The 14,683-nt window shown below is 47.8% G+C and overlaps 1 protein-coding gene across 1 annotated transcript in view; it reads left to right on the forward strand.

Annotated features, from left to right (window-relative positions):
- Positions 1-14,683, forward strand: part of NCKAP5 (NCK associated protein 5) — a 1,037,966-nt gene that overhangs the window by 990,993 nt on the left and 32,290 nt on the right. The window contains exons 17-18 of the mRNA XM_060151527.1: positions 2,734-2,876; positions 5,966-6,098. Coding sequence (XP_060007510.1) covers positions 2,734-2,876; positions 5,966-6,098 — 276 coding nt within the window. The remainder of the gene's footprint in view (positions 1-2,733; positions 2,877-5,965; positions 6,099-14,683) is intronic.

Below are 14,683 nucleotides of genomic sequence, written 5' to 3' on the forward strand. Positions count from 1 at the left end.
TGCCTGTCACCTTCCAAATGAGATTGTTTGCTCACTAGAATCATGCACTTGCTGACAAAGATGGAGAACAGGCAGCAGAAAAGATTTCCACCAGGAGGTCAGTCAGTGACCTCTGCCCAGTGGAAATGTAGATAGATGCATGAAATCCGTTTATGTCCTCAACCAAAACATAAAAAGAAAACAAGTATTAAGCATCATCTACTCTCAGTATTATTTAAGGAGTGTACACACACATAAAGGAAACAAGCACGTTGTTAGCACAGGTAGATGGATATATAAATTGATAAAGAAAAAACCATACAACGTAGACTTCAGATTTTGTCTTTTAAAACTTAACTCTGAGTATAGACCAATCTAGGCCCAAGACATAAATTTAGCTGAAATGTTGTTTGCCCTCTCACAGAAACATATGTCTTCTGACATATTCCTATCCCGTTCAAATGTATTTATACGTTGAGCTATAAAAAAACGTAGTTTGATATGTTAGCAGTAGATTGTTAACTGCAACGGGATGGAGGGAGCCTTCCCACTGAGAAGTACCGTCCTTTGCTGCAGTCGATGGAAACAAGCTTTCATGATTAAAGATAGGGCCAGGCTAAGGGTCAAAGTTTTTTCACTGTTCCCTCAAGATTAAAAATATTTATTGCAGCTCAGGATGACACTAAATAATTTTTAACTTGTGCGCCTCATGGTGCCTTTATGACACGCATAAGCCTATGAACTAGAATTCTAAAGACTTTCATTTATGATGTGATGATGAGAAAGCGACCACAAGTAGAGATTATACCATGGGCTTCTGAGAAATTAGAAAAGAAGACTTTTCATTAAACATCTGTGAGTCAATGTGATTGGGTTATTCCCATGGCTGAGTTCTTCCTCCATACAGTAATACTGACTGCCATGAATGTTTCATCACAAACTTCTGCTTATTTCCAGCCAAGGCTACATTTGAAAACGCTGGGACATATATTATTTTTGAAATAAATGTACTGTTAATTAATGGCACAGCCTCCAGAGATTCAGGGGCGAAATTGTAGTTATGGATTATGTGCTCCATGCCTGACTAGTCACATGTGTGACCTCAATTCAGCGGCAGGCGCCGAGCAGACTCCATGATTAAACACCGTCATTATAACAAATTGAATAGGAACGGCAAGCCTTGAATTGCTTCATAAGAAGGGGACAGGAAGGAGATTGTTCTGATCTTGCTGCTAATATCCAGTGCACCGGTTATCTTAGTTTTGTGTCTTAATTAGATTGTCGTGAAGAGTTGTAAAAAAAAAAAAAAGTAGTATACGGTAGAGAGTGAGGTCAACACACTGCAGGACATTTTTGTGCCGTCCATCCCGAAGCTTCCTGTCTACCTTAAGATGTTGTCACTGCGGGTCAGAGGCAGGGCTGGCTTTCCAAGGCTTTTCTCTTTTCTGTGGCCATTGGTTACTCATTTTAAATATTAAGGAATGGAGATCTAGTTGGAACAAAAGGAGAGTGGGGGCTCCCCTGGTGGCGCAGTGGTTGAGAGTCCTCCTGCTGATGCAGGGGACACGGGTTCGTGCCCCGGTCCGGGAAGATCCCGCATGCCGCGGAGCAGCTGGGCCTGTGAGCCATGGCCGCTGAGCCTGCGCGTCCGGAGCCTGTGCTTCGCAACGGGAGAGGCCACAACAGTGAGAGGCCCGCGTACCGCAAAAGAAATAAAAAAGAAGAAAACGAAAAGAAAAAAAGGAAAGTGGTTTTGAGCAGTCAATTCCTGGTTAATATATGCATTTGAATTAGTTATTTTCTTATCCCCGTATCAAAGATGGAAGGAACTGTACAGACCTCCCAGTGCTGATGAAAATACATTACCTCACTTCTGCTCACAAGCAAAATGCTGTTGAAAGGCTCTCACAGCCTGTCCTGTTGATAATCACTGAGGCTGAAGGATAATGACAGCAATTCTCCTTTCTGACATGAGGAAAGACTACACTCTGCAGGTTAATCTGCTATTATGGGTAATGGAGACATTTTAATCATTGTCTGCTAATCGCACCCTTGGCTACTTACAATGTAATCCATGGGCCAAGAGCAGCCCCTGGGAGCTTGTCATAGATGCCAGCTCTCAGACCCTGCTCCAGACCTACCAAATCAGAACCTGCAGTGTAACCAAAGCCTGGCTGAGGTATATGCACATATGAGTTTGAGACTGCCCGGCAAGATCTTGAAGGGCCTCTGAGCAGTTTCGCAAACCACCTTATTCAGAATGACCTTCATAAGTTTTCTAGGAAAATCAGGGTTCCCTGATCAAACGTGTTTGGGAAAGGCTGTGGATTCACATCCTCCCTTTGGAAATTATGAAAATCCCCGTTCGCATAACGAAGGCTCCGAGAAGTCCTCTAAAACAGAAGCTTGTTTGTTATTTGATGTACAACACTGTTTGAGGAATGATCAGCGTTTCCCAAGCAGTTTGCCCACTGAACCCTTTCTAACATGAAAAATTTGTCAACATTTTTTGGAAAAGTGGTCCAAGCACAGTTTGCATTTGGGACTCCAAGGTGGACATCCTCCAAAGATACACGTAATTATGCAGACATTTCTGTTCGCACAGACTTGCAGGGGACAGAATGTTGAGAAACCAAGCTGTTACCATGTTTGGACCCTTCGGATTATTTCTGACTATCTCCCCTACCCTCATCCCTAAACTTGTAAAGAGTCGAAGAAAGCTTGTTGTGATTTCATGTACATTTCCTCATTTAGGAAAAATCAATTCCCAAATGCAGAGTGAAGCCAGGCCAAGGCCTCAGACTTGTTCATCATTCGAATATGCTGAAAACACAACGGCAGTGGAGAGCAAGCCACTTCTAGCCTGGGGGGGGGACGGCGCTGCTGCGGAGACCCAGGTAAGGAGAGTCGACAGGAGGGCACCCTCCGCCTAATTGTCCCGAGTGTGAAAAATGACCTCCTTAACCACTTCTGTGATAGGTTTTAATGTTAAGTCAGATTTGTTGTGGGATTAGTGCATAAAGACCAAGGCTCTCCTTTTTTCCTGAATTATTAAGTAACACTGTGAGTTCTTGTAATTCAAATGATTCCATCCATCTGCACCCCAACTCTTGAGGTAAGGATGCTCTGCCCTGAGTAGACATTGTGGAACGGCCATTCACTCTCCCAAGCCCTAAGAGCACCACTTAGAATGATTCAGTGATATTTTTTCATTATCAGTTACTTGGTCTTTTACCTTGCTCCTGTGAAACCAGTAAAGCAGGTATAATTATTTTCCCTTTTGGCATGAAGAAACTAAAGCCTGGAGCGGTCAGATGACTTGCTGGGGTCAGGGAGATGTGTGTTTCTTCAACCCCCATCATTTTTGCTGGGGCTTCTTCATCCGCCCCGAGATGGCAAGCACACAGGCCTCCTGAAGTGTGACTGGACCTGGGGAGGAGCTCAGGGCTCCGGGAGTCTTGGGTCCTCCCTGGGTGCTATGTGGTAGTCCCTCCTCAGTGCCCTCCCGCTTACCTGTTCCAACTAATTACTTGGGCCGTATTCAGCCTGTTCACGATTTCTCAGCTTGCCCTTGGGCTGGTCCACTTCGGTGTCTTTGGTGGTACCTATAGTGAGAAGAGTGGGAGAAAGGACATTAGGATCAATTACCTGAGCTTCCCGGCCCTTCCTTGGCCCTTGCTGCTTCTGCTGCCTTGGCTCTCCCAATCCCGGCATGAGGAGGCCCTATCACTATCTCTGCTAGGGTGGCTACCCAACCTTGATGACGAAATACCCAGATCAGCCCACACCTGAGATGCCCCACAGCCACAGACTGGTAGAGCCTTCTTTCAGTCTTTAGCACCTCAGTATGGAAATGGTACCCTGGACAAGTAGGCGAAGCGATCCCCTGGGCCTACAGCCCTGATGTACAGCAGAGGACAGCAGCTCCAGAGATGCTGGACCACGGTCAAGGTCGAAGCAAAAGTTACTGGGACACTGACGTCAGAACTCAGCCCTCTGAATTCCACGTCCAGCACTCAGAACAAGGGTCTGAAAGGAGTAAACCGGTGTATTCTATCATGACTTAACTGTTAAGTGTTAGGGTTTTCTCAGTTTTCCCCACAGCAGTAGTTCCCTACACGAGCAGACATCGGGATCAGCTGGAGGGTGGCGCACCTTGCTGCTCTCCACACACACCCAGTGTCCTGTGTGGCACAGATGGGGTGAGATCCAAACACTTCTAATAAATTCCCCGGTGATGACGGTGCTGCCGGTCCCCAGGGCACACTTTGAGAAGCACTCCTTCAAGAACTCTGTGCTTGATCTGGGGACCAAAACATTGAGAAAATCCTAGAAGACATCCAGAGTTGGAGGGGGAAACAGTTCAGAAACAACAGGTGGCGATAGTGGCAAAGGACTCAAGCAATTCCAAGGAGAAAAAAAAGAGAAAAGAGAGAGAAAGAGAAAGGGAATTCCTCAGTGCTGGCCAGGAGGGAGCTACCCCCTCTATGTGCGATGGCAGGGCACTCCTCACCCAACGTTCATGTTCCCCGACACACACACGTCTCCGGGGTCCCCTTCATCCTCCTGCACTAGCTTTGCCCATTGGAAGTCCTGCCCTGACTTGTAAGAGTCACAGCTGTGGCTTGGAACTCACAACTCTGCTTCACTGACCGCCAGGGAAGGCAAGTTTAAAGTAAGAGTGAGCTTTATATTTCCAGTTCCAAGCACAGTGCCTGGTTCCATTTGTGCCTGTTGAACAGAGGAATGAAAAAATGCATCTCGTCATACCCAGCGTCCTGCTGGAACTCTAGACATGGGGCTCTCTTGGGACCACTGCTGTAAACTTGTCATCCTTCACAAACATCATCCTTGCTAGACCACCTCCTGTATAGAGCTCTGTACCCCCAGAACCTAGAACACCACGTAGCACAGAGTGGGTACTAAGATGCTTAGCACAGCATCTTTTGAATGGGTAGATGAATGATTCAGTGAACGAAGGAATAAAGGAAATAAGTAACTGCTTGAATTTGTAACCCCAGCTAGGGGGGCTTACATCCTAAGACGTGTTTTTATAATTTCCGACCAAACGGCACCCTCCCAAACAGGATTGACTTTAGAGACGCATCCCATACATCTGTGCCTGAACTCTCTGGGATCGGTGTGGCATAATTGGCTCTCATAGGGCAGCCTGCAAACATATAAAAGAGAGCCCCAAATGCTCTTGATTCTGCACACAAGAGTTGCGGTCTTAGATATCAGTATTCCACTTGTGTGCACAGCAGGAAGAACCATCCATATGGTATCAACAACCTCCACAATTCCTGAACTTGGTGTTATTGCCAAACCTGTAACATCCTCTTGGGTCAGGCTGTGTGTGCATGTGAGTAAGCGGGGAGACCAAGTCCCTTGACCTGTGACCTGTCAGTAGATTCAAGGATTATGTATAAGCCTGTAGGCAGGCAGTTGTGTTCCTCCCTAAAGCCTCCTATCCTTTTAGGCGCTGGGATAAAATTAGGTATTGGGTAAACATTTATTCTCTTGTTCCCAAGGTTGATTATTGTCATACCCTCTGACTCTTGAAAGCCAATGGTGAGATCAGCTAAATAAATACGCCAAAAAATAAAATAAATAAAAATAAATAAATAAATAAGCCATTAGGCCTGGGACAGCAGCTCTAATTGGCACTTGAGAAAAATAAGGCCCCATAAAAACAGTGTACAAAATGCAGAGCAGGTAACTGTGGGGACTGTCCTGTGACTGGGACCCAATGGCAGCGTGTGGTCAATGGCTTCATCAGTGCAGGTCCATATCTGCAGCTCTGGTAACTGAGCAGAATTCACCAGCTCCGCGTGAGGCAGACTGACGGACCAGGCAGGCTGGGGGTGGGGCAGCGGGAATGCAATTCTGTGCACACACCAACAGCCAGGTACGAACATCCTCACAGGATGGTCTGCCCATTTTGACTAGCGTGAATAATCTTAACGGTCTCATGTTACTCATTTAGGACAAGGTACCCAGAATGTGTGCGTACTCTGCCAGCGGTGGCAGTGGTAGTGACAGTGACCCCGACTATGGAAATAATGGTTTTGGAGCTGGAAGGGGCAAGTTAGTGAAAGCGATGAAGAGCGCCACCCCAGGTAATGCACGCCGGGGCCCCGGGACACTCGGGGCTCCTGTCTCTCGGGAAGCTGTCCGTCACGCCTTTCACTGGGCTCTGTCTCCACCCCGCTTTGATTTTACATCTCAGTTCCATGTCTCTCCCGAGATCTAATTTTCTGGTACTTATGGAAGATTGTCTACGTGCATCAATTTGCTTTCTGGTATTATCTTAATGACATTGCAGTGCAGTCTGTAAGGATTTTATTTCCAATCTGGCGTCTCCCAAAAAGTCTCCGGTGGAGTTATCTCCATAATGAAGGAATGACTATAAAGATAACTTGGTTCTTAATTACATACTTCGGCAAGTTAAGTCATCCAGTGAGCCATGGATGGGGTGTTCCCAGGCTCTCTGCTCATATCCTGCTCTGTAACTCTAGACCCGTTACCCATGTCATTATGAGCACGTCTGTTTATACGAGGTTCAAACTTTCTCACATTATTTTTATTTGAAAGAGAATTGGCAGTAGAAAAACCATCATCCCGAGGCATTTAAAAATATATATATTCGGATGGCATTTCCTTACAGATACAAGAGGACAGATGATCCCCTAACACAAAATGTGGTCTAGGATCTGCTCTTCTTCTAATCGCTCTAGATTATCTGACGTATTTTAATGATACAATGGAGAATCATTCCTTTTGTACTAATCAGCTTTTCTCAAATACTAATTTGGCAATTATGTGATGAAACCGTGACTTTCCTTTTTAAAACAAGCCTGATGTGTTGCTTTTGAAAAAAACGTAATCTAGCAACCCTGTGTGTTTCCGGTTTTCCAAGAGTCTTGACGTTTGTGATATCTGGTGGTAACATAGGTGTGTAAGGATAGTCATTAACCTGAGCCTCCTCTCTGTTGCTTGCGTCCTACAAGTCACCAGAGAAGCAGGACAGATGGGTGAATCCTGCAAAGGCTTACCAAGAGGAAAGTGGAGAATACCCCCTGGTGTTTTAGTTAGACTGTTGTCCTTGTTTGCTCTCGGGGCTGCGTCAGCGTCCCTCTGGTTGTGACAGATAAGGGGAAGGAGAGTTAATTATCATGGGTCCTTCCCCCTGAAGACGCCTAGGCCAGGCCAGCTCCCTAGTCCAGCTCTTACCCTGAACTTAACATGGGTCCACAGTGAAGAATAACCTTACCTCATTGACCCTCAACTGCTCCTCCGGCTCTAAAACTTCATTCATTTATTGAACAAATACTTATAAAAAGCCTCCTCTGGGCTAGCTTTCCAGCAGTGAGTAAATGGACGAAGATCTCTGCCAGACAGTAAAAAAAAAATGGGTAGAATAAGCTAGTAAATGTATATAGTTTCTTGAAAGGAGATATGGAAAAGACAGGTTGAGCAGGGTAGGACGGGAAAGCAGGGCTGCTCCTGAGTGGTGGTTGGGTGGGAGCGGATGTTAAAATTTAAACAGAGGGCTTCCCTGGTGGCGCAGTGGTTGAGAGTCCGCCTGCCGATGCAGGGGACACGGGTTCGTGCCCCGGTCCGGGAAGATCGCACATGCCGCGGAGCGGCTGGGCCCGTGAGCCATGGCCGCTGAGCCTGCGCGTCCGGAGTCTGTGCTCCACAACGGGAGAGGCCACAACAGTGAGAGGCCCACGTACCACCAAAAAAAAAAAAAAAAAAAAAAAGATTTAAATAGAGCAGTCAGAGCAAGTCTCCCTGAGAAGTTGGTGTTTGAGCAGACATGTGGTGGAGGGAAGGGAGTGAGCCCCTGGAGGATACCTGGGGGGAGCGCGTGGCCTTGAGACAGCAGCAGCGGGCAGCCAGCGTGGCCGTGGTAGAGGGGGGATGTTGCAGGACGGGGAGGTGAGGTCCAGTAAACGGAAAAGGAGCCAGAGCTCTCGTACGGCCTTGCTCACCCTTCTGAGGTCTTTGCTTCTCCCCTGAGAGCCACGCATGGGGGCCTTTGGACATCTCTGAGCACAGGAGAGGCGTGATCTGAGATGTTTTCAAAGGACCTCTCTGGCTGCCATGTCATGAAGACTGAAGAAGCAAGATCGACTAAGAGACAGTGACACTCATCCAGGCAAGATGTGTTAGTGGCTGGGACCAGGGTGGTAACAGTGAAAGCAGTGGGCAGCATGAGCTAATAGAACTCTCTGCAGCGAAAGGAGTGTTGTGTCTCGGCCCTGTCCAATACCGTAGCCATCACCCAGCCATGGCTTAGGAGCTCTTGCGATGTGGCTAGTGTAAGGAACTGAATTTCTAAATTTAATTTTTGCTGTAGTTTCCCTAAGAGTTCCATTTTCCTCTATTTTAATTTGTTTTTATTTCAATTAACTTTCAATATTAGTAGCCAGATTTGGGTCACTGTACAACACAAGGAGAGACAATGGTCTCATTCCAGTTCTAATTAAAAATACAACATGAATCACTGATCGCTTGGAGATGGGGGTGAAAGAAAAAGCAGGGTCAAGGATGGTTGCCAGGTGGGGTCCTAGAAGGGACAGAGCTCGGCCCACTGCAGTGGAGAAGGCTGAGGTCGGGGGAAGCAGAGTGGTAATCGATGCTAAGTTCGAGGTGCCCATTGAGCAAGCGGAGGTGTGAGTAGTGTGAGTCTGGAGTTGGGCAGGTCAGGTCTTGTCTGGAGAGGTAATTGGAGTGTCAGCGTGTCGATGGCATCTAAGGCCCTGGGTCCAGCTGAGATCAGAGGAGGACAGAGTGCTGACAGAGAGAGGACCTCACCCTCCCAAGTGTAAAGGTCGTGGAGAAGAGAAAGAACCAGCAAAGGAGACTGGGTAGGAACCAGCAGTGAGCGGGGCAGAGGAGAATGTGACGTCTCAGAAGCCAAGTGGAAAAAGTATGTCAAGGAGGAATTCCACGATTCCATATGCTACTTGCTAAAAGGAGGGACACAGTCTTCGTAGACCCCTCTCTCACACTGGTAGTGGGGTTCCAGGGGTGGGGGAAGGAAGTGGGGATGGGGAAGGAGGGACGGTCTGAAGGCAGTTTGAAAACATCCTGAAAAAGGAAACAAGATTAAGACAAATTGTCTGACTCTGAATGAGGACGTACCTGAGTATGAGAGAAATCACTTTAGGGTTCAGAGTTTTAGCCCAGCTTGTTTAAACGAGTTGTGCAGAGCAAGAAGGGATACGCATTCGGTGATGGCTACGGATCCTGGTGAACAGTGAACTTGCTCCTTTACCTTTTTTTTCTATCCCCCTGCAAACTGAAGTGAGTCTCAGCCTCAGGTTTTTTTCTGTCTGTCCTCACTGTGTTCATCCTCTTCCCTCCAACCAGAGCAAATCCCTGTTTGAGAGGAGCAGGCTTCTTTCATGCTATTGCTTTAGCCTCTGTGCACGTGGTGCTGCTTGGGATAAGGTGCAGAGTAACCCTGGAAGCAGCGCAACCAGCAAGAAGAGCCTTCCCTCTAGCCAGGCATCTGCCCTCTGTCTTTAAACATGGACTTGTTGCCAGAACTCTGTCATCTGCCCACCCTGCCCGATCCAGCTACCCCCCAGCCCTGGCTGATGTCAGTGCTGCCAGGAAGGGAAAATGCGTGCAGACGGCTGGCGTGCCCGTGGGTGTGTGCTGGCTTCCAGCAAGCCTGGGAAGGGACGTTCAGGGTCGATGCAGCACCGGTAACTTTTTGGATGTAGGCAAAGTTGATAAGAAAAGAAGAGAGCAACAATTAAGAGAAAAACACTAAAAGGAGTACATGCCTTGGGTGTGCAGTAGAGATTTTCTCCCCTTTGGAGTCACGATTTTGCCTTGCTTTCGTCACCTGTGCACGTAAAGTGAGATTGCCCCCTAGCCCCGAGCCGCCCCGCCCCCCACACCCCCCCTCCCCGAGCCCATTCCCTCTTTAAGTAAAAAGGTTTTGTAACAGAGGTCCCCAAGCTGCAGGATGGAATGTGCCAGTAGATCTTAAAGCCTTAGTGGATGTTCTCCAAGCTAGTTGGCCTTTCTGAAACACACCCTCTCTCCCTGGTTCCCTGAAATTCCCCTCAGGTAGGGGAGGGTACCTGCCATTGGCAATCTGTCCTCCGAGGCTTCTAGGAAATGGACACTCCGTGGCCTCGACCTCTTACGCAAAAGAATCCTGCCTTCCAAAACCCTGCCTAAGGGCTCATAATGCACTCAGGTGAAGACACGTCTTTCCTTTCATGGTTGGTTTCTTTAGAGTGACTCTGAAATGTGTTTAGAAAGGCCAGAGTGTTAGCAGAGAGGCAGCGGTGGGAGCAGGTTTTAGCAGCTGGGTAGGTGGCGCAGCAGGTGAGGGGGTGGGTGGAGTGAGTCTGTGGCTTTGTTTCCATGGAGCTGCCACTCCAAATTGCCAGGCTAGACATAACAAATACTCCTGCCCCTTTCCTGCAGGTGGAGCCTGGGAGAAGGCAGGAGCAAGGGACAGAGGTGGGAAGGGGAAGGAGAGAGAGAGAGCAAACCAGGGCCAGAATGTAGAATAGGGAAGACCCAGTGGACATGCAGCGATGAAGCCCCGGCGGGGCGGGGAGTCTCAGCCCTGACTGAAGGCCCTGGACCTGGTTGGCAAAAGGTGAATGAGCCATTTCTAACCAAGGCTACTCCCCTAAGCTTCTGATTCATCCATCTGGCTGCCCACCACCATCACCTACCCTGCCAGGTACCTCAAGGGGCCAAAATCCAAGCTCGAACCTCTCTTTTTCCCTGTAGAAACGCCTGCCTTCCCGGCTCTCTGTCTTCTCATTCGTGTTCAGCACTTAGCACAGGGCCTGGCACATCATAGGTGTTGAATAAATGGTAAACAACATCATAAGTGTTGGAAAAAAATGCAACACAGGACTGGTTAAGGCTTTGGTTAACCTCATGCAACATTCATCATCCATTTGGGCCTTTCCTCGTCCGGAGAAAGAAAGACCCAGAGCCGCCGCCTACAGAGAGAAATTCTATAAGGACATGTCTCCTTCTCTGTATGGCTCTGCTAGAGAAATTGCTGAATCCATTTTTCCAATTTTTCTCCTGGATACAGACATAATTCAGCTTCCTCTTTTTTTTTTTTTTTTTTTTTTTTTTTGCTATACGCGGGCCCCTCACCGTTGTGGCCTCTCCCGTTGCGGAGCACAGGCTCCGGACGCTCAGGCCCAGCGGCCATGGCTCACGGGCCCAGCCGCTCCGCGGCATGTGGGATCCTCCCAGACCGGGGTACGAACCCGTGTCCCCTGCATCGGCAGGCGGACTCTCAACCACTGCGCCACCAGGGAAGCCCTCAGCTTCCTCTTTAATGATGATTCTTCATGGGGGCTGCTGGAGGCATATCAGACTCCTCTGTGTTGTTTTGTCTCTTTTAAATGGTCCCGGTCCCCTGGCTTGATTTTCATAATCTCTGCCCCAACTTGGGAGTTACTGTCACAGAGAGTCGCTCTTATTGATGAAAAGGCATCACACCCTTGAGACCTGAAGGAGACAATGGTTGAGAACCTTTGCTCTTCCAGTATTTGTTCTTTGAAAATCTCTAAGTTGGAGTGGTTAGTAGATAAACAAGATTGACAGAAAGAATAAAAGCAAAGAAGAGAGTTGACCTCTACTCTAGTTCATCTGGTTTATTCAGCTCTGACTCTGTGTCCAGGCCAGTGCTGGACACTGGCGTTTGAGGGCAGGTTAGCGACATAGCCCTGCTCCCTCGATGCTTCTAAGCAGACCTACAGACTCGAAACGTCATCTGAGAGAGATGCTGCTCGAGTCCTAAACAGGTGTGTTCTACTGCCTAAGGCCATGCTCAGAGTGAGGAACCGGAACTTCATTTGTTTTTAGTTTTCATAAATTGGCTTCCCACTAGGGTCTATAGATCACTGTGCTCTCGAACTTACTTTCAAGAACCCTCCCTCCCTCCTCTGACCCCTCACCCTCAAATGCAGTGATCCGGTCCAATGAGCAAAGCTCCAGAACCACGGTCCCACAGCCAACTGACGATGCTCCTCTAAAAAAGCCCCCGTTTCCTGAACAAGAAGTACGTTTTCTTCATTTCAAGGTGATTACATTCAACAAATTACAAAGAGCCAGGGCAGCTGAGTTAAAAACAATTGGTTTTGCAGTAATTAGAAAAACACAAGGACATGATGACTGTGGACCACTATGAAAAGGGACACTGAAGGATAACGGCTCCGGTTCCTGGTTAATTCCTCAGCTTGAATATTTTGAGATTCACAACTAATTATGCAGAGATGATGAATTTTAAAAACGCTGCCACTCTGTCTTGCCGAGGCCAAGGACTTTGGCTATTAATAGAGCAATCAGATTTTGCTATATTGTAGAGAATTCACGCAAAGTTGCATCTATTTTAAAGCGTTCATCTGGCACATGGCTTAAAGATGACAAATCGTTGTAATATGCCAAATCAGCATTGGGTTAAACTAAATCCAAACTCGTTATAATGATTCTGAGTTCCCCTGGAGAAATCTTTAGTTTCAAATGGACACTAGCGGTAAGAGTTCTCTTTAGTCCTTCCTGGATCTTCTCTCTTATTTAGATCATTTTAAAGATTGGCTTTATATTGACAAGCCCATCCCAACTTGAGGGGAGTAGACACATGCAATAAAACACAAGGGATGTGTCTCCTGGCATTAAACTTTCCTGCATGACAAATGGAAAGTACTGACCGTGACAGGCAGGCTGCTCTGAGACCCTTACTGGAGCCAGGTTCTCAAATTTCTCTCTGTCACCATTTATTCCGCATCAGAAAAGCCACAGCCCTTTCAGCTATTCCAATTGGGTTTGCACTCTGCTGAAGTTTGGGGGTTTTTTTAGTGGGGAAAAGTGTCCCCACTTGTTATGCACAATAACAAAACAAAACAGAAAACCCCAGTAGCTTCTAAAAACCACGTGGTCAGAAGCTAACCGGCAGAAAGAACCCGCTGTGTCCTCAGACAGGCTTGAAAAGGGAGGCTGCGATGTGACCTGCATTTAATTAATTATTAAAGCTGCATACTGTGAGGCCCTTAAGAAAGCAAATGTCACGATGGACAGAATGAGTTTACCCTCCGATCAAAAGAGCCGTGTGCCGTGGTGAGGCCGTCGCTCAATTAAACTGGACCGCGGGATACAGAGGAGATGCAGACTAAGTGTGGGGACCCTAATGAGACATTCTGGAGGGAAGAGATGCCCCCCGGAGTCTGTCACTCTGTGATGGACATTCTCCCCTCCCCCCCCCCACCATTACCACAGCTCCCCCAGTGCTACCACCTCAAGTTCCAACACAGCCCCAGACATTTAAACAGGAGCTTGCAAAGTAGAATTTCAAAGCACAGAACAAATCCTTGCTTGTTGTGGACTAGGTAGGGAGAGCAAATAACACAGGGTGCTGTGCAAAATAGCAATCTTTGGCTGCCAGGACTGAAAGAAAGCTGGGCAGTGGATCTAAATAAATAAGCAATGAATCGGATGCCATTTCATTTGTGAAAATGCGTGCATCTCCTCAGTCTCATGCAGGGGACGCAGAAGGACCTGCTAGACCTCCAAGGCCCCTGCCACCCTGCAGCCCCAGAAGCGCGTCTGAAAATGACTTTTGTGTAGCGCTTACCCATAATCCGAGGGATACCTCCAGTGTTCACTCTAGGTCATCTAGCCCAGTGGCTCTCAAATGGGCTGACTGTGCTCCCCACGGGACGCTCGGTGATGCCCGGACACATTACAGGCTGTCACAATTCACAGGTGGTAGGGAGGGCTGCTGTCTGGTACGTAGAGCCCATGGACGCTGCTAAACCTCCTATAATGCACAGGGCAGCCCTAGTAACAAAGCCTTATCCTGCACAGGATGTCAGCAGGGCTGAGAAGCAGCCAGGACGAGATTAGCCTCTGCGTATCAGAAATGTTTGTTGGGAGGGACGAGCTGTCAAATATTTGTGCCAAACTATAACAGCAGCCACATCCCCCTGCCTGCCCAGCGGGTGCACCAGCCTGGCCCAGCTACCTGATCGGGGGTTAAGATGCACGTCCTCCGAGAGACTTTGGAAGGGATGTCCGTGCTTCTGTCTGGGCCTCTCACAATGGCCTGTGGCGTCTGGTCCGGTGCCTCTGTCTGAGTATCAGGGACAGGGCGACCGTCTGGAGTGCTAACACAGACCGCAGATTGTTTGAGGCTGCTACCCATTAAGCCTCTTATTAGTGTTTCATTTCTGTCTCTCTTAGAGAACATGTGCCAGAGGAGGCGGGACTCCTTTACCGACTTGCAAGTTACCCGAGGACAGTTAATCCTCACGCTGCTCTAGTGAAGCAGGTAAATTGCAGTTAGATGTTAAAAGAAGAAAAAACATCATCAGCAGGTGTTTGGGGTCCCTGGGGGGCCTCAGCGTTTCCTACTTGCCTAAAAAGCGCATTGTGACATTTGGAAAGGGCCCCTTGCCAGGACCCTTCCACAGAATGGTTCAGACTAAGAAGAGTAACGTAAATCTCAGGAATAGAAAGGCTAGGTCAGTAGAAGGAGCTCTGTTGAAGAAATAGGGTCAGCGGGGAAAAGAAGGAGCTCGGTATTCAGGGTCGATCTTTCTAGAGGTAATTATTAAAGTTTGCAAAAAGAGAATGGGATGTGCAAAGCTTTGAGGTGTGGGGAGAAAGGAGACATGGATTCTAATTTTTTAGCATATTTTGT

The sequence above is a fragment of the Lagenorhynchus albirostris genome, chromosome 6, assembly GCF_949774975.1.
Source record: "Lagenorhynchus albirostris chromosome 6, mLagAlb1.1, whole genome shotgun sequence".
NCBI lineage: Eukaryota > Metazoa > Chordata > Mammalia > Artiodactyla > Delphinidae > Lagenorhynchus > Lagenorhynchus albirostris.